The sequence below is a fragment of the Daktulosphaira vitifoliae genome, unplaced genomic scaffold (genome assembly GCF_025091365.1).
Source record: "Daktulosphaira vitifoliae isolate Bord-2020 unplaced genomic scaffold, ASM2509136v1 Scaffold_1, whole genome shotgun sequence".
NCBI lineage: Eukaryota > Metazoa > Arthropoda > Insecta > Hemiptera > Phylloxeridae > Daktulosphaira > Daktulosphaira vitifoliae.
The window spans coordinates 21,344,880-21,364,939 of NW_026099572.1; the positions used below are offsets into that span (position 1 = coordinate 21,344,880).

Here is a 20,060-nt window from a genome sequence, read left to right on the forward strand (position 1 = left end):
TTAGCCAATTACAAGATACTGGCCAACATTAAGTGTAGAAATTAAGTTTTATACTGACGTTTCGAACTCGTTAAAAAGTCAGTACTGTCTCTTTGGGGGCCATCGACCTCCTAACAATGTTAAAAAAAATTTTAATCCGTGTACCTATGTAATAATACACATATTTTTAGCTGATTGCAAGATACTGGCTAACGCGTTTAATGTTTTTACATATATTTAAAAATAAATACAATTGTACAAAATCAAACAAAAAACGGTTTTATTTAATTATTTTTGCACAAATTCGTTCCATACTGAAATAATAATCAAGTGTTTTTATCGAGTTATTCGAGTTACTTGAACATGTCTTTGTGCAGAGTTCACCTTTGGACACATAATTATCGCTCTCAAGATGAACTCTGCGACGAATTTAACACAAAAACACATTGATCTATCTGTAAATATTCTAAAAAAATGAAATAATACTGTTATCATAATTTTAAAATGAAAAAAAATCAGCTTTTATTGTTTTTATATATGCAATTACATCAATATTAAAAGAAAATGTCTATTTATTGTTAAAAGATTCATGATAAATATTATACAGTTACAATAGTAACTGTATTTTTAGTTGGCTCGCTGTCTTTTATATTATTAAATGTCGGCTTTTCATCTACTTCTACGTTCTTAAAATATTTTGAACTCCAGTCATTATTAAAACTGATAAATTCTGAAATTTATAATTAACAAATTAAAATCAAGCCGATCAATTTAAAGTTTAAAAAATATCAATATTGTAGGCACTTGGTAGAGTATAGTGTAGATCATGTAACAATTAAAATCTTGCAGTAATTACAGACATTGTCGTAAAATTGTTAGATTCTGTTTGTGATTAGTTCCTTTTTTACAATAATGTTATAGGCACTGATATGGCAAAGGAAATATAAGTAGTAAATAATATAAGCACCAAAATTTCATAATTTTTACAATTTTTGATGGTCTATTATTACAAGGTGATTGATTTATCAATTAGATTTCTCCTAAAATAATAATTATTATAATTTTTCGAATATATTTTTTGGCTTTGTTCAGTAGTATTTTGTCTATATTTTTAAGTGTTTAAATATTTTTAGGTCTTTCCCTTATCCTTTATAAGGCTACATTCTTATACCAACTTATATATTCGACTAATTTTAGTGTTATATAATGAAAGTTATGTATATTTTTATATACGACTAGAAGGAGAAGCTCTCATTATAAAGTGGAGATGAAGTGCATGTTGTTATTTTTATCATTAAGCATTACTCTGCTGCCCTTAGTCTACCACCAAGATAAAAAAAATGAAAATAACTTCCCCAATACAAGTTCTAAGTCGTTATCACCAATGATATTCAGTGTATAAAATTAAGTTTGTAGATAATTATGTTTTGTATAAAATAAATTATTATAAAATTTGACTTAAATTTATTATTTTACGATTATATTGTATAACCATCTCATTATTGTTTTTTTCAATATAGTAACTGCAGTTCAATCTTCAATACAAATTTTGTAAAAATAAAGCTAAAATATCTAGTTTTTATTTTATTTTTTAAAAAATCAAATAATAAGACGACACCAATTTTGAGACAAATGATTGAATTACAAGCATTTTTATTAAATCAGTGGACATGTAGTCGGTGGGAGGGTGGACATATCTTACTAATGTATATTTATAANTTTAAACTTATTTTAGCATACGTTTGACGTCAAACTGGCATTCGTTACATTCGAATTGCACCCTCGACCCGTAATGGAGAGGGTGAAACCCCTCCCCTCGGGCATGCCAATAATTTCGCGGGCACCCGATAATCTATGAGGTTTCTTTGAATTATTTGCCCGCCGATTAAAAAATCCGGTTTCGCCAACGATTTACCAATCGAGTTACAAACTTGATCTCTAACAGTTTTTTGTGACGTTAGTGATTTTTAATAACATCGATGTACATAAGCTGCCATGGAGTTCACTTTTACGTTGACCCCAACCGATATTTATTGATCGGCGAGTTGACGTTTAATAGATATTTTATGTGACTTGGCAATGAGAGTCTCGTTTTCCAACGGGTCTGTTAGATGAAATTATTTCTTCTCCGCTTCATACGGTCGTTATTCAAATGTATTTCGTACGCGCGTATCGTTTGTATTTGTAAAACTAGGGGTATTAAATGTGTAGAATGTTGCCCCTCGAGTTTCACGGTACGGAATTGTGCTGACAACAAACGGAAAATACTTTCATAGGATAGTTTTCGAGATCAATTCACTGGAACAATCGAATTTCCCCGCGAGTTTGTTCAACACGAAATTCAGACAATTTACAGTAAATATGAATCGCGCACACGTCAAACAATTCGTTTCCACAACGTTTTGCCGGCACGACTGATACTTAAACGGTAAAAAAAAAAAAACGCAACGAAATTATAATCAAAGAAAGGGTTATGCGTTAGTTATTCGTGCAAAATTACACGTTTTGGGCGCACTCGGTTGCCAAGACCAAGACGACATGACGTTACTGCGATCAAACGCAAATATCGTGCGCGGCAATTCGTAATAGCGTTTTTCGCACTCGGTACAAAGAAAAACAAAAAAACCAAAGAACAATAGTAATGATATATAATCAATGGTAAACAAATTACAAACAACAAGACGAAAAGAACGCCGACAGAGAGTGGCCGACCATCGGCGGCATCCGCAGCCGTCGTGTTTGTTGTTATTAATACTATTATTTGGTTGCATAATGAACGAAAATCAAATTATTATTCCGATTATTCGTTGGGCCAACGACTCCGAGACGATACGTTTTTTTACCAATAATTGTGCGTGTGTGCACGTGTACAATGGGTAGTATCCACCTCTGTCGAGTATGCGGGCGGCAACTAGACATTTGAAAAAACAAAAAACCTTTGTACTATGGTTTTTCCAGTAAAACAACAACAAACTATCGCTGAGAAACACACGTACTTGATTTTTCAGCAATTTTTACAATCCGTTGTATTCGCGAATAACACTTGACAATTCTCTTTAATCTGCGGTCGGACAACAACAACGTCAATCAAAATCTAATTTCATGTCCATAATCTTTGTAGGGGATCGATAGCGATTTCTTTCGAGCAATATGAAATAAATTAGCGCCATTTTTTTGCCACTCGCAAGCCAAATAAATCACATTTACCTTATTCGTACACTTGTAAATTGTCTGTGGATTGGTTTTTAAAAACAATCACACACACACATATAATATGATTTTACGAGTTATAAAACTTTCATCGTTGTCGCATCGAAGCATTTTAAATGTTAGCGTCTTTCTCGAAAATTGTTTTTATTTCCTCAACGCTAATCGGATCACACACTTCTTTATCGTTGGTCGGTTAATATCTCTCTGAGGTCGTTTAGTGTGTAGCGGACACCATCGCATACTACTTAGCGGCGTATTTCGATTATTTTTCTCCGAAATCGTTTGACGTTTTTATTTTTTTATCTCTTTTGGTCCCACTTACGGATTACCTGTAAGACGCGAGGGCATTCGTGCAGTGCTCGTTTACAGCTAGTAATTAACGCATTGATTACGTTTTTCTTTTTTCGGACTTTACACGACTGAAATTCAAATGCGTTACCAGAGTACCCGTGGCCGGTCGTAAACGGCCGCGTCGTAGCCGACACGCGAGTAAAAAACGCCGCACACAGGTGATTGCGGCCGTCACATTAGTCGGTTTTGGTGGNGTACAAACGGCCGCGTCGTAGCCGACACGCGAGTAAAAAACGCCGCACACAGGTGATTGCGGCCGTCACATTAGTCGGTTTTGGTGGTCTAAAAAAAACAATTATTGCATTTTTATTATCGTTATCGTTACCAGCTATTTGTACTTGTCACTGGACGGAAAACAATTACCGTTGGCACTTGCGGCAGAGTGGCCAGTGTAATTACGCGGGTCGCCCGATTTATTATCGCTCATTTTCATACGACCCGAGGGCCCCCGACATACACACGTGAAAATCCCACCGTAATATAAAATAATAACGTACATAATACAGACGGGAGCTGGGGCCCATCAAGTCCAGATGACAGACGGGAGAAGAGCAACGGGGACGGCGGCGCACCTGAAGAGCGGCGGAGACTCGTGAATGCACACGCACCGACTCAAACCGAATGAACGTGTATTTGATGCGATTCACATCATGTCGGCCGTGCTCGCGCTTAAACTGTCTGTGGCGGCCGTAAACACTTAAGCGGCGGTCGCGTGTGAGTGTGTGCGAGGGGTACCTAATTGCGCTGTGTGATTTTTACGAGGACGTCTAATACGCACAGAGAAAATAATAACAAGAACGGCGGCGCAATGTTCGAGTGACCGCACAAAGGGAACGCGGTGGCCCTGGGGCCACGTGGGAGTGATATTAAATTGAATAGTAATAATTTCACGGCGCGGTGCCAATGAAACATCTCGCACCGCTCCGTACACCTAAAGGGCTTAAATTACAATCTACTGGACACCGAAATTAAACACTCGTTTGAAATCTGAGCCTAAAACACATTTTAAAAACGACCATACGAGTCCGTCTAATAGTAGTTGGCCAAATTGCACACGCAATCACTTTCAGCTTACCTGTATTTCTTACTATTCAAAAGTGACTTTTTTTAGCCAATTACAAGATACTGGCCAACATTAAGTGTAGAAATTAAGTTTTATACTGACGTTTCGAACTCGTTAAAAAGTCAGTACTGTCTCTTTGGGGGCCATCGACCTCCTAACAATGTTAAAAAAAATTTTAATCCGTGTACCTATGTAATAATACACATATTTTTAGCTGATTGCAAGATACTGGCTAACGCGTTTAATGTTTTTACATATATTTAAAAATAAATACAATTGTACAAAATCAAACAAAAAACGGTTTTATTTAATTATTTTTGCACAAATTCGTTCCATACTGAAATAATAATCAAGTGTTTTTATCGAGTTATTCGAGTTACTTGAACATGTCTTTGTGCAGAGTTCACCTTTGGACACATAATTATCGCTCTCAAGATGAACTCTGCGACGAATTTAACACAAAAACACATTGATCTATCTGTAAATATTCTAAAAAAATGAAATAATACTGTTATCATAATTTTAAAATGAAAAAAAATCAGCTTTTATTGTTTTTATATATGCAATTACATCAATATTAAAAGAAAATGTCTATTTATTGTTAAAAGATTCATGATAAATATTATACAGTTACAATAGTAACTGTATTTTTAGTTGGCTCGCTGTCTTTTATATTATTAAATGTCGGCTTTTCATCTACTTCTACGTTCTTAAAATATTTTGAACTCCAGTCATTATTAAAACTGATAAATTCTGAAATTTATAATTAACAAATTAAAATCAAGCCGATCAATTTAAAGTTTAAAAAATATCAATATTGTAGGCACTTGGTAGAGTATAGTGTAGATCATGTAACAATTAAAATCTTGCAGTAATTACAGACATTGTCGTAAAATTGTTAGATTCTGTTTGTGATTAGTTCCTTTTTTACAATAATGTTATAGGCACTGATATGGCAAAGGAAATATAAGTAGTAAATAATATAAGCACCAAAATTTCATAATTTTTACAATTTTTGATGGTCTATTATTACAAGGTGATTGATTTATCAATTAGATTTCTCCTAAAATAATAATTATTATAATTTTTCGAATATATTTTTTGGCTTTGTTCAGTAGTATTTTGTCTATATTTTTAAGTGTTTAAATATTTTTAGGTCTTTCCCTTATCCTTTATAAGGCTACATTCTTATACCAACTTATATATTCGACTAATTTTAGTGTTATATAATGAAAGTTATGTATATTTTTATATACGAGTAGAAGGAGAAGCTCTCATTATAAAGTGGAGATGAAGTGCATGTTGTTATTTTTATCATTAAGCATTACTCTGCTGCCCTTAGTCTACCACCAAGATAAAAAAAATGAAAATAACTTCCCCAATACAAGTTCTAAGTCGTTATCACCAATGATATTCAGTGTATAAAATTAAGTTTGTAGATAATTATGTTTTGTATAAAATAAATTATTATAAAATTTGACTTAAATTTATTATTTTACGATTATATTGTATAACCATCTCATTATTGTTTTTTTCAATATAGTAACTGCAGTTAATTCTTCAATACAAATTTTGTAAAAATAAAGCTAAAATATCTAGTTTTTATTTTATTTTTTAAAAAATCAAATAATAAGACGACACCAATTTTGAGACAAATGATTGAATTACAAGCATTTTTATTAAATCAGTGGACATGTAGTCGGTGGGAGGGTGGACATATCTTACTAATGTATATTTATAATGCATACTCCACCCCCGTTATATACCCATTCTAATTATAAAAATGCTTAAAACTCAATAATTACTCGTCCTAAAATTTTTATCGACCTATAAATTATTATTACAAGAAAATTGTTCAAAACTAAGTATTTTAACATTTTTTATTTTTTCCTTATTGAAAACATTTAATAATAAATATGGTATTAACGTATACTAAGAATCATTAAATTATTAAAATATAAATTACTAAACAATATGTTAATTGTATCAAAAGTTTGTTTATGTAAGTAAGAAATTAAATAATTGTAAAATATATACCAAGAAATTTAATTGTACCATCTTTNCGCATACTCCACCCCCATTATATACCCACTCTAAGTATAAAAATGCTTAAAACTCAATAATTACTCGTCCTAAAATTTTTATCGACCTATAAATTATTAATACAACAAAATTGTTCAAAACTAGGTATTTTAACATTTTTTATTTTTTCATTATTGAAAACATTTAATAATAAATATGGTTTTAACGTATTCTAAGAATCATTAAATTATTAAAAAATAAATTACAAAACAATATGTAAATTGTATCAAAAGTTTGTTTATGTAAGTAAGAAATTAAATAATTGTAAAATATATACCAAGAAATTTAATTGTACCATCTTTATTTTGATCTTTTTCTTCGAGAAAATCATATAAAATTTTTTTATTGATTTTGGATAGACGTTTGTATTTACTAAGAGCTAATGTTGCCAGATCAAAGACTGTATGATTGATGGTATGAAACACAACGTATTCCATGTTTTGCAGGCCTAAAGTAATAACGCTGCCTGGTACTAACACTGGGTCCTGGGTCTTTGTGAAATCTTTAAATTTAATGAATTTTAATAAGATACAATATACAAATATATACTACTAAACTAGATAGGGAGGTACTTAGAAGTCTTAAGCACTTCCAGAAAACTTACGATTGATCGTAAAAATAATAATCTTATTTATGTCGTTGTTAAAATTATAATTTATAATTTTTTTGAAAAGATAATGTAGTCACAAGTTAAATGACAACTATTGATTCCATTATATTGTTTTTAATAAATTAACAAAATAAAAGGTTTGGTACAGATCGCCTTTAACAGAGCGTCTTGCTTTAATCACCCCCTTGTCCACCCAGCACGGCAAATCGATGACATAATCAATACACCAAGAAAGACTAACATAATATTTTATGGCAAACGTGAACTCCATTAGCAAATAGCAGTTTTGTTGTCTACCATAGACGATCAAGCCTAAAAAATTATCAGGGACTTGTGTGATGTACCATCAAAAAAATTTACAAGGAGAGGTAATGCTCAGAAACCAAATTCGCTCCACACAATTGAAAATGCAGAAATAGAAATTAATTATAAAATAGAGGTGAATCAATTAACTAATAGTACTTTAAAATTAAAATAGTATTATTCCGAGCAAAATTTCTGGGATGCTTGACGACATTCTCAAAGGCAAGCTCATTTCTAGTTTGTTAAATGAACCAATTTTGTGAAGAGGAACACACTGGAACTATGAATGAGGTGTAAGATTTAGCTCTTAAAAAAGTAAACTAGCATGAAGTAGATCGCAATATCAATTCATGACATGTTGAAATGTAAACAAACTATTATTAGAACGCCAGAAATTTCAATTTACATGTGCCAACAATAACTCACGCTAATCGTATTGTTCATAGTTTTAAATAAATCTATAAATATATATACATATATTTTTAATAAAGAGGAAATATTATTTAACATATAATAATCGGTATGACAGCAAATATTCTTTTATCACTTACTATTTTTACTTAGGAAGTAAACTCTAAATATTTTCTTATTGTTCTAATATTAAAACTATTTTTTTTTAAATCGCTGTTTCGGTAGAAACAGTAGATAATAATTTTTCTATAAAAACAAATTAAATTCTTACTATGTATTTTTTTCATGGTTCTTGCTGTATCTAACTGTTCTTCATTACTAATATCTAGAAAATGTAGCATATTCTCTAAACGTCTCACAACATCTCCATTTGTCAATGCATTTATCTAAAAAAAACAATAACACAATTTGAAGACAATATTATTTGTTAAACCACAATTATTAAAAAAAAAATTTTCTTGATTTTAATCAAATCTAAAATTCTATTATAAATAATGATTTTAAAAAAATAATAATTATTATTTTACCACTCGAGTTATTTGAAAGTTTAATACTTACATTTGATGTTATAACAATTAAAAAAAAGAAAAAACAAGTAAATTGTAAAGTTTTTACTGACATTTTTTCTTTGGTGTTTTATAAGTCAATAGATGTAATATTCATTGAAGATTGAAAATTTTATAACGTTTTATACAAATTTAAAACCTATCGTTGTTATAATGTAAATACTTTACAATTTTAGACTTGCAAATAATGTAACATTGTATTATTAATATTTTATCTATGAATCTTGCTGTCAAAGTTGTAAAAACAATAAAAAAAAAAATTACTGAATAAATAGAAAATATCTTATTTCATGACAAATCTTTATTTTTTGCTATATAATAGATGGCTAAATTAATAATTATTGACCATAAATTAAACATTTTTAAATTTAGATCAGTACTAAGTGATGGAGAGTAAATAATACATAAGTGAATAACTACACTTTAGAATCTTTTTTTAATCTATGAAAATTAGAATCCTCCCCGATAATTAATATAATTACTGTAAGAAATGATACGACAAGAACCATATGTCAGTATAATATTTTAAGTATACACGTTAATTTTACGCACAAGTAGTGTTATTTTGACAAATAATATCGATAAATCATACTCATTTCTATGTATGTGAAAATTCGAGAAATTTTTTTTCAGAGTATATTTTTTTCTAAAATATGATTGTTTGTAAAGTACCTCAAATTAAAAAAGAACACCCTTGATCAAATATATATTAAATTATAAATATATTATTGATAAAAAAAATCCTTCATAAAATGAAAAGTTATTTTCCAATAATTATAGTATATTGGCAATGAGGCTGCCAATATAGAGCTGTGGAGTTTGCAGCGTCACTAATACTTCATCTAATGCCGCTCATCTACACATTTTTAAGTGAAAACTTAAATCAATATAGTACACCAGTGCAACTAGAATAACATTTTAAAAAGAGCTAAATTTATTTTCCACACGCCCTAAAAAATATTTTTATAGAATTAAAAAATGATCTTTTAAAATTTTAATTTTGTGTGAGCTTACTAATTCTTCAAACAGGAAGCTAATCCGTCCAAAGTCTACTCTAGTTAAGCTAGTAACGATTTACAAAATATAACTGATAACCACAAATCTATAAATGAATGAGTTGATAATTATAAATTATTAATTAAAAAAAGTACTTAGTTGGACTCCATAAAGTGGTAAGTATCAAAAGCACTAACTCTATTTGTTGTAAATATTTGAACATTTATTCGTCAAGTTTTTAGCAACCACAACACAAGTCGACATCACTATATAGTAAATATTGCTTTAGTGTATGTATTATATAATCTTAGCGTAAAAAATATTTGAAAAACGACTATACGAATGCGAGTCCGCCTATAGTAGTTCGCCAATTAGACATGCAATGACTTTTAGCGTACCTCTATTTTTTACTATTCAAAAGTGACTTTTTTTAGCTGATTACAAGATACTGGCCAACGCATTTAATTACATTAAGTGTAGAAATTAAGTTTTATACTGACGTTTCGAACTCGTAAAAAAGTCAGTAGTGTTTCTTTGGGGGCCATCGTCCCCCTAACAATGTTAAAAAAACTTTAAATCCGTGTACCTATGTAATAATATACATATATATTTTTTTCACATTTTTTTATATGTACATAAATATATGTAGCCATTGCTAAACTGAACATCTTTTTAAATAAAAGAGTATTTCACCTTGTTTTTAACTTAGTTAAAATTTATTTTTACATTGAAGGAATTTTTTTTTAGTTTTTGGAAATGGAGTGCCTTTAAAATCACAATACAATTTTCACCAGTTATTTTCAAAATAATTGATAAGAATATTTTTAGTTCGTCTCCCACAAAGTTTACTTGAACATGTCTCAGTTCAGAGTTCACCTTTGGACATATAATTATCACTCTCAAGATGAACTCTGCAACGAATTTAACACAAAAACACATTGATCTATCTGTAAATATTCTAAAAAAATGAAATGATACTGTTATCATAATTTAAAAATGAAAAAAAATCAACTTTTATTGTTTTTATATATGCAATTACATTAATATTAAAAGAAAATTTCAATTAATTGTTAAAAGTATCATGATAAATATTATACAATTTAAATAAAAAATAAATGTTCAGTTGACTCGTTGTCGTCGTCTTCGTTCGTCGTTGTCGTCGTTGTCGTCGTCGTCGTCGTATGTTATCGTCGTCGTCGTCTTCGTCGTTATGCCGATTAATACGTTGACGTTTAATTTTTTATTATCAAATGTCGGCTTTTCATCTACTTCTACGTTCTTAAAATATTCTGAACTCCAGTCATTATTGAAACTGATAAATTCTGAAATTTATAATAAACAAATTAATATCAAGCCGGTCAATTTAAAGTTTAAAAAATATCAATATTGTAGGCACTTGGTAGAGTATAGTGTAGATCATGTAACAATTAAAATCTTGCAGTAATTACAGACATTGTCGTAAAATTGTTAGATTCTGTTTGTGATTAGTTCCTTTTTTACAATAATGTTATAGGCACTGATATGGCAAAGGAAATATAAGTAGTAAATAATATAAGCACCAAAATTTCATAATTTTTACAATTTTTGATGGTCTATTATTACAAGGTGATTGATTTATCAATTAGATTTCTCCTAAAATAATAATTATTATAATTTGTTGAATATATTTTTTATTTTTATATCCATCCCTGATCCTTTATAAGGCTACATTCTTATACCAACTTATATATTCGACTAATTTAAGTGTTATATAATGAAAGTTATGTATATTTTTATATACGAGTAGAAGGAGAAGCTCTAATTATAAAGTGGAGATGAAGTGCACGTTGTTATTTTTATCATTAAGCATTACTCTGCTGCCCTTAATTGTTACAAAGGGAACAATAGAAACCTAAGTTTAATAAGTTAATCCCTACTTGCTGAACATTCTCTTTACATGTAAATATTAAAAAAAAATTAGTGGGTTATGATAAACAATCATAAAATGTCATCTATTCTGATACAACTAATCGTTTTTCCACATTAAGTAGCCTTGTGAGATTTTTATAAATTGTATCAACGGCTAACGATCATCTAATAATTCGATTTTTAAAGCAAATTATTATAAAATAGTGAGTGAAAATCGATTATTAATACTATAATTGGATCGAAATAAATCGATTATTTCAATTACTGCCGTATTGTAAAAAATATTGTAAACTTATTTTTGAAGAATCATAATTTGATGCTCAGTCCCCCAGCATTTTTTGTAGTACGTCTAAAACTAATATGTAAAATATTTACTCACAAAAAATATATAAAATTAAGTTTGTAGATAACTATGTTTTGTATAAAATAAATTATTATAAAATTTGACTTAAATTTATTATTTTACGACCATATTGTATAACCATCTCATTATTGTTTTTTTCAATATAGTAATTGCAGTTAAATCCAGTGCTCGAATTGGCCAAAAATAAGTAGGGGAGCTCAACTTAACAATTTGAAAACTGCGTCCCTAGTATTTTGAAGACCTTTTTTTTTTTTTTTACTCATTACTTTATTTAGTATTTATTAATAAATCATATTTCATTATCATACTAATATTTAAAAAAAAAAAAAAGAGGTGGTATTGTCCACCGTCCTCCCGTCACAATAAAAAAAAGTAGTTGGGGTGCGCAAAAAAATTTTAAAAAAAGTAGAGGAGCTACATCCCCCTGCACACCCCCCCAATTCGAGCACTGGTTAAATCTTCAATACAAATTTTGTAAAAATAAAGCTAAAATATCTAGTTTTTATTTTATTTTTTATAAAATCAAATAATAAGACGACACCAATTTTGAGACAAATGATTGAATTACAAGCATTTTTATTAAATAAGTGGATATGTAGTCGGTGGGAGGGCGGACATATCTTACTAATGTATATTTATAATGCATACTCCACCCCCATTATATACCCACTCTAATTATAAAAATGTTTTTAACTCAATAATTACTTGTCCTAAAATTTTTATCGACCTATAAATTATTATTACAAGAAAATTGTTCAAAACTAGGTATTTTAACATTTTTTATTTTTTCATTATTGAAAACATTTAATAATAAATATGATTTTAACGTATTCTAAGAATCATTAAATTATTAAAAAATAAATTACAAAACAATATGTAAATTGTATCAAAAGTTTGTTTATGTAAGTAAGAAATTAAATAATTGTAAATTATGTACCATCTAAATCAATTTTATCATCTCCATTTTGATCTTTTGTTTTGAGAAACTCCATAAAAATATTTTTATTTATTTCGGATAGATTTTCGTACTTATCAAGAGCTAATGTTGCCAGACCAGAGACTGTTTTCGTGTTATAATTAAACACCATCCATTCTATCTGTTGCAGGCTTTCTATAGGAATATTTTTTGCTAACAACTTTTGGTCCCGGGATATTATGGTTTCTATAAATTTAATGAATTTAATAAGATACAATATTCTGCAGCATACAACTATATACTACAAAACTAGATAGGGAGATACTTAGAAGTCTTAAGCACTTCCAGAAAACTTACGATTGATCGTAAAAATAATAATCTTATATATGTCGTTGTTAAAATTATAATTTATAATTTTTTTGAAAAGATAATATAGTCACAAGTTAAATGACAACTATTGATTCCATTATTGTTTTTAATAAATTAACAATATAAACTGTTTGGAAACCACATTTGCTCCATGCAAAAGACTATGTGATGAGGAACACACTAGAACTCTGAATGAGGTGCTAGATTTAGCTCTTAAAAAAGTGAACTAGCATGAAGTAGATTGCAATATCAATTCATGACATGTGAGGGAGTAGTCCCCCACGGAACAATGTAAACAAACTATTATTAAAACGCCAGAAATTTCAATTTACATGCGCCTATAATAACTCACGCTAATCGTATTCTTTATAGTTTTAAAAAAATCGATCTTCGAAATCTTCATGAGATACCTCATAAATTTATTATATACATTAAAATAAACATTTTATGAAAATTTGAGGTTTAAAAAAAAATGTTTACAGGTCGCTCAACGCGTTTTAAGGAAATTGACCAAAAATACTCAAAAAAAACATAAAATGTCATTATTTATTCAATTTTTGCCCAAATTTCTTACTTAGTACATCTAAATTATTTGTTGTTTAATGTCGAATAATAATAATTAGAAAAAAAAATTGTAAGTCCAAAATTTATTGCGTAAAGTCCATAAAAAGCTCAAAAATATGGTTAAGTTTTTTTTTAATATTTTAGTAGTTACAATAGGTAATTTATTTGTTTTTGTTAATTTGTTATTTGCGTGCTCTAAATAATAGTAATAAAATATGACTAAAAAAAGGCAGGAATTGTTTTTAATTTTCAATAAAATAAATTTTACATTGTTTATAATTTATATTTATTTTAAAAATTTTTTAAAACTTATTTGTTATTAGTATTTAGGTATAAATTATTTTTTCTTAATAGCTTAAAAGTTGAAAAATTAAATCAGTTTATGTTCACATCATTATTTTATTAGCTTCGATGCGAAGCTGAGAAGGTATTGGTTTTTACTATGATGTGTTCTTTTTTTGTGTCTGTTACCACTTTTTCTCAGCTCTCATTGAACCGATTTCTTTCAATGATACGTCTAAAGATCACAAATCGTATCTAGTCGAAAACATTACTCTCAAAAATTGAAAAAATTTCCCTCGTTTCCCGTAAATGGAGGAAATATCCAAAATAATTACAAATTTAAAAATCGGTAAATTTTGTCATTTTTTTTCTTAAAACTTCCATAACTTTTTCAAATATTAACAAATCAAAATAATATTTTTTTACATTGAAACCTTAGGTAATTTCCTTTTGTTTGTTATCATTTTTTTTGAAAATCTAACACTTATTCTGCTCACAAGGGGGATTTAAAATAGCTAATTTTTTGCAAAAACTAACTTTTTCAACTTAATTTTTGAAAATGTTCCGGAATTACTGCGTTCTTTAAACATATATCAAATTAAAGCTTATTTTATGTACTATAAAATGAAAAAAAAATTGTCCCGACGACCTTTCTTTTATGCGAAAATGGCTACCGTATTCAAAAATATGCTATTTTAATATTAAGGTTAATGTTGTTTTGTAATTATCCATCAATTTCTTAGAATTAAACTCTATCTACACATTTGCATCGAAGCGTTTCTTATGATAGTGATTTTAATCACTGTCAGATTAAATCTATACTGTGCCCAACTATGCAACGTCCCCACTATGCCGCGACCTCACTGTGCTGGATTTTTTATATAGATGCATGATATCGTTACTTTTCATTTGATATATTTTTTTTATAAATCTGACCCTTTACCTCCCCACGGGGGGATTTAAAATGACAACTTTTTCCACTTAAATTTTTATAATGTTCCGGAAAGCATGACACTTTTATATATATCTTAAATTAAAGCTAATATAATGTACTTTTTTATTTTAAAAATTTCGAAATTTATTTTGTCTTCACGGTGATCAACACAATTTTTTTATGAGAAATAATATTTTTTAATAATCTCTTTTTCATTCGACATACTTTATCTTAATCAGGATGTTAATAAGGAAATAGCAGATCATGTAACTTTGGAATAATCCAACAAATTTTTTTAAAAATAAAAACAAATTTTGAACTTGTAAGATTTATAGAATGGGATACTGTCTAAGGAGGAGTGGAGGGAGCCCTCCCACAAGCTTTTTATGGGAAACAAATTATGGAAAATGATACAAGGGCCCAAAATTGTGGGCCCCTCCAATAAACATTTTCTGGCTACGTGCCTGACACGAAGTTATAAATTTAGGATTAAATGAGTATATTTCATAAGTATTACAACAAAACCAAGTTTAATTATGACAATAATCGCGATCACGACGATAAGATACCATAAACGATGTTTTAGCGTTATATTTATATCCAGTAATTTTCTTGTATGGATTTGTACTGATTGTTATATAATCACTATCTTTTTGATGGTATCCGACTAATATTTGTGTTAAAGATATTAGAACCAAATATAGACATAATTTCTAAATTTTGTGAAAATAAATAAAATTTAAGTCATCCACAGGATGACTATAAAGAGTTACTGGAACTTTATTTGCAATTCATCGGAAAAGAGAATGAAAAAATTAAAATCCATCCACCAGGAGCACTTCACAGAGCGACATGGATGGCTAAAATAATGTATTGTTTTAAAATTTATACGTTCTGTTTTCAATTTAAACTGACATCTTCTGAATTAAATAATATTCAGCTGTTTAATATATTTGTTTTAAAAATTTATATTAAGTATTGGTTTGAGAGCTCTTATGCAACAAAAGCTTAAAATAATTATTTAAATTTAATATAAGAGTTGAGAAATTACAGTTATGTAAATAAATCTATAAGTGAAGTTGCTATTAAATTCTTTTCTGGACATTTATGGTATCTAAATGATATACTTGCAGGACTTTCATTTTTTGATGAAGACATATCAATAGAGAACAAAAAAAAAAATGGTTCAAGCATTAATTAAAAAAGGGGAAATAAATTTAAAAAAAAGAATAGAAATTTAAACAGTAAAAGAAAATGAAAGAGTACATCAGTTTATAACAGAAAATACTACAAAATTATTTTCTACGCTTGGCATAAACCAAGAATTTTATAAACGATCAACCAAACACTTGGGCTCAAAATTTGAACACAATCAGGCTAAAAAAAAGTTGAATCCTTATATCTAATAGATGACCCAAAAGAACGCAGAATCGCCTTAATGACGAGTTTTAATAACTGTCAAACAAACGACGAAGAGAAAGGCAATATTTATTATAAGTTTATTTATTATTTATTATAAGACACCGCAATGAATACCCCGATTGTAAAAAATCAACATTGGTGACAAAAAAATTAAAAAAAAATATTATTTTTATAATTATAAATATATATATGTATGTATATATAGTTAATGCCAATTTTAAAAATAAAAAAATGTAAAAAGGAAACTGTAAAATTTGACGATATTTTCATTATTTTGATGTACATCGTGTATTCTAGCGTACGTTCTTATTTAAAAAAAAGGTAGTAGTTTTAAACATTAGTGGAAAAAATTTTTTTCTCTTAAAATACACACAAATATTAATCAAATTAAAAAAAATAAAAATGAAAAAAAAAAATTTTTTGACTTACTTAAATGTTCGTAAAACTTAACCATATTTTTGAGCTTTTTATGGACTTTACGCAATAAATTTTGGACTTACAATTTTTTTTTCTAATTATTATTATTCGACATTAAAAAACAAATAATTTAGATGTACTAAGTAAGAAATTTGAGCAAAAATTGAATAAATAATGACATTTTATGTTTTTTTTGAGTATTTTTGGTCAATTTCCTTAAAACGCGTTGAGAGACCTGTAAACATTTTTTTTTAAACCTCAAATTTTCATAAAATGTTTACTTTAATGTATATAATAAACTTATGAGGTATCTCATGAACATTTCGAAGATTGATTTTATTTGCGCCATATATATATATTATATATACAGGGTGGCCCACCACTCATTGACAACTTAAATAACTTTTTCTTAAATCAAATTTAAAATTCTTTATAAATAATGATGTTAAAAAAAAAAATAATTATTATTTTGCCACTCGAGTTATCTGAAAGTTTAATACTTACATTTGATGTTATAACAATTAAAAACAAGAAAAAACAAGTAAATTGTAAAGTTTTTACTGACATTTTTTCTTTGGTGTTTTATAAGTCAATAGATGTAATATTCATTGAAGATTAAAAATTTTATAACGTTTTATACAAATTCAAAACCTCCCGATGATATAATGTAAATACTATACAATTTTATACTTGCAAATAATGTAACATTGTATTATTAATATATTAATTATGGATCATGCTGTCAAAGTTGTAAGATCAATAATAAAAAAACTACTGTATAAATAGATAAAAATCTGTTTTCATGACAAATCATTATTTTTGGCTGTATAATAATGGCTTGATTTATAATTAATGGCCATAAATTAAACACTTTTTAATTTAGATCAGTATTAAGTGATGGGGAGTGGATAAAAGTTACACTTTAGAATCTTTTTTTAATCTATGAAAATTAGAAACCTCGCCCATAATTAATGGATTCACTGTAATAAATGACAATAACCATATGTCAGTATAATATTTTTAGTATACACGTTAATATTACACACAACTAGTGTAATTTTGACAAATAATATCGATAAATCATACTCATTTATATGTATGTGAAAATTCAGGAAATTTTTTTTCAGAGTATATTTTTTTCTAAAATATAATTGTTTTAAAGTCCCTAAATTTAAAAAAAAACACCCTTGAACCGAAATATATTAAATTATAAATATATTATTAATTGGGAAATCTTTTAATTGAAATTCCTACCAATAGAATGCTTTCGTACTAAAGGAAATATGCTTAAAAAAAAAAAAATTTAAAAATAATTTGAAAAAAATTAGATCATTTTATATTCTTAAAGAAAACACAATGAGGTTACGAAGTTGTGTTAAAATTAAATACTTATAGAATGATTGTTTAATTATGATATCTGCAATATTTATAAAAGTATAAAACATAAAATAATTTTTTCTTTTCAGAAGTTAATATCCTACGTTCTATAATTTCCAGAAAACAATTGACCTGTTCATCATGGATGCAACTAATAAAATATGTTATTTTAAATATGTGTGCTGAAATTTCATTCTATTCATTAGCATTGAATAAAATTTAAAAACAAATACAAAAAAACCCAACACAGGGGGGTCGCAGCACAGTGGTGACGTGGCATAGTTGGACCAAGTATAATGATATCTGACAGTGATTAAAATCACTCTAAAAAAAAACGCTTTGATGCAAATCTTTAGATAGTGTTTAATTTTAAAAAATTGGTGGATTATTCCAAAAGCTACATGATTTGCTATTTTCTTATTAATATCCTAAATGAAAAAAGGAATTATTAAAGAATATAATTTCTCATAAAAAAATTGTGTTGATCCATACACTTTTCAATAAGTTATAGCATTATAAAGTTAAAAATGTAAAAAATAAAATCAAGAATTTTCACACGAAAATAGCATTCGGTAGCCATTTTTACCATGAAGACAAGTCTAAAAGTCAAAAAATTTTTTTTATCAAATTAAAGTATATTACATTAGCTTTAATTTAAGATATATATAAAAGTGTCAGACCTTTCGGAACACTTTCAAAAGTTAATATTTTGTGAAAAAGTTGTCATTTTAAATCCCCCCCTGTGGGCAGGTAAAGAGTTAAATTTATGTAAAAATGTACTAAATGATAGGTAAAGACATCAAGCATCTATAAAAAAAAAGTTATATTGATATGTTCATTTTTGAAAAAGTTATGGCAGTTTTTAGTATAAAAAATTAGCGATTTTTTAATTTGTAATTTTTTTGGAGGTTTTCCCCATTTACGGGGAACGAAGGAAATTTTTTCAACTTTGAGGGTATTGTCTTCGATTAGATACGATTTGTGATCGTTTGACGTATCTATGAAAGAAATCCGTTCGGTGAGAGCTGAGAAAAAGTGGTAACAGACACAAAAAAAAAAACACATCATAGTAATATTAATACCTTCTCAGTTTCGCATTGAAGCTAAGAACATTTTTTTTGCTAATAAAATAATATGTTACCAATACAATAATATTATATTAATAATTATTAACATAATATTCGGTCCGTCTTATTATCATATTTTTAAAATAACCACAAAGGTGTTTCTATTTGTATAAAAAATATATTGTTAATATTTATGTTTATTGTAAGCTACTGATAAAAAAATCCTTCATAAAATGAAAAGATATTTTCATACAATTTTAGTGAATTGGCAATGAGGCTGCCAATATAGTGCTGTGGAGTGTTGCAGGATCACTAGCACTTCATATAGTTGGACTAATGCCGCTCATCTACACATTTTTAAGTGAAAACTTAAATCAATATAGACCACCAGTGCAACTAGAATAACATTTTAAAAAGAGCTAAATTTATTTTCCACACGCCCTGAAAAATATTTTTATAGAATTAAAAAATGATCTTTTATAATTTTAATTTTGGGTGAGGGTACTAATTCTTCAAACAGGAGCTAATCCGTCTAAAGTCTACTCTAGTTACGCTAGTAACGATTTACAAAATATAATTGATAACCACAAAAATAAATAAATAAAAAAAGTACACAATAATATAGAACACTGTCAATATATAACACCGAAAAACTGAAATATATAATTATCAGCCATGAATTGTTTCTACAACTGAAAAGTGTCAACACTTAGTAGGACTCCATAAAGTGGTAGGTATCAAAAGCACTAACACTATTTGTCGTAAATATCTGAAAATTTATTCAAGTTTTTAGCAACCACAACACAAGTCGACCTCCACTAAATTGTAAATATTGCTTTAGTATATGTATTATATAATGGTATATAATT

The 20,060-nt window shown here is 28.0% G+C and overlaps 2 protein-coding genes across 4 annotated transcripts; both read right to left on the reverse strand.

The window, feature by feature from the left end:
- Positions 1–259: 259 nt before the first annotated feature.
- On the reverse strand, positions 260–17,405 carry LOC126893540 (uncharacterized). 3 transcript variants are annotated; one of them, XM_050663853.1, is made up of 4 exons: positions 17,252–17,405; positions 8,281–8,395; positions 6,963–7,187; positions 260–709 (listed from the first exon to the last, which is right to left on the reverse strand). In XM_050663853.1, the coding sequence occupies exons 1-4, from the start codon at positions 17,312–17,314 to the stop codon at positions 579–581; spliced, it is 534 nt and encodes a 177-aa protein (XP_050519810.1). In that variant the 5' UTR covers positions 17,315–17,405; the 3' UTR covers positions 260–578. The 3 variants fall into 3 exon arrangements, with proteins under 3 accessions (XP_050519810.1, XP_050519809.1, XP_050519808.1); XM_050663852.1 differs by lacking the exons at positions 260–709; positions 17,252–17,405 and adding exons at positions 4,907–5,356; positions 8,568–8,706; XM_050663851.1 differs by lacking the exon at positions 260–709 and adding an exon at positions 4,908–5,356.
- On the reverse strand, positions 10,558–16,799 carry LOC126893543 (uncharacterized). Its single transcript, XM_050663855.1, has 3 exons — positions 16,760–16,799; positions 12,781–13,005; positions 10,558–10,893 (listed from the first exon to the last, which is right to left on the reverse strand). The coding sequence occupies exons 1-3, from the start codon at positions 16,782–16,784 to the stop codon at positions 10,691–10,693; spliced, it is 453 nt and encodes a 150-aa protein (XP_050519812.1). The 5' UTR covers positions 16,785–16,799; the 3' UTR covers positions 10,558–10,690.
- Positions 17,406–20,060: the final 2,655 nt, after the last annotated feature.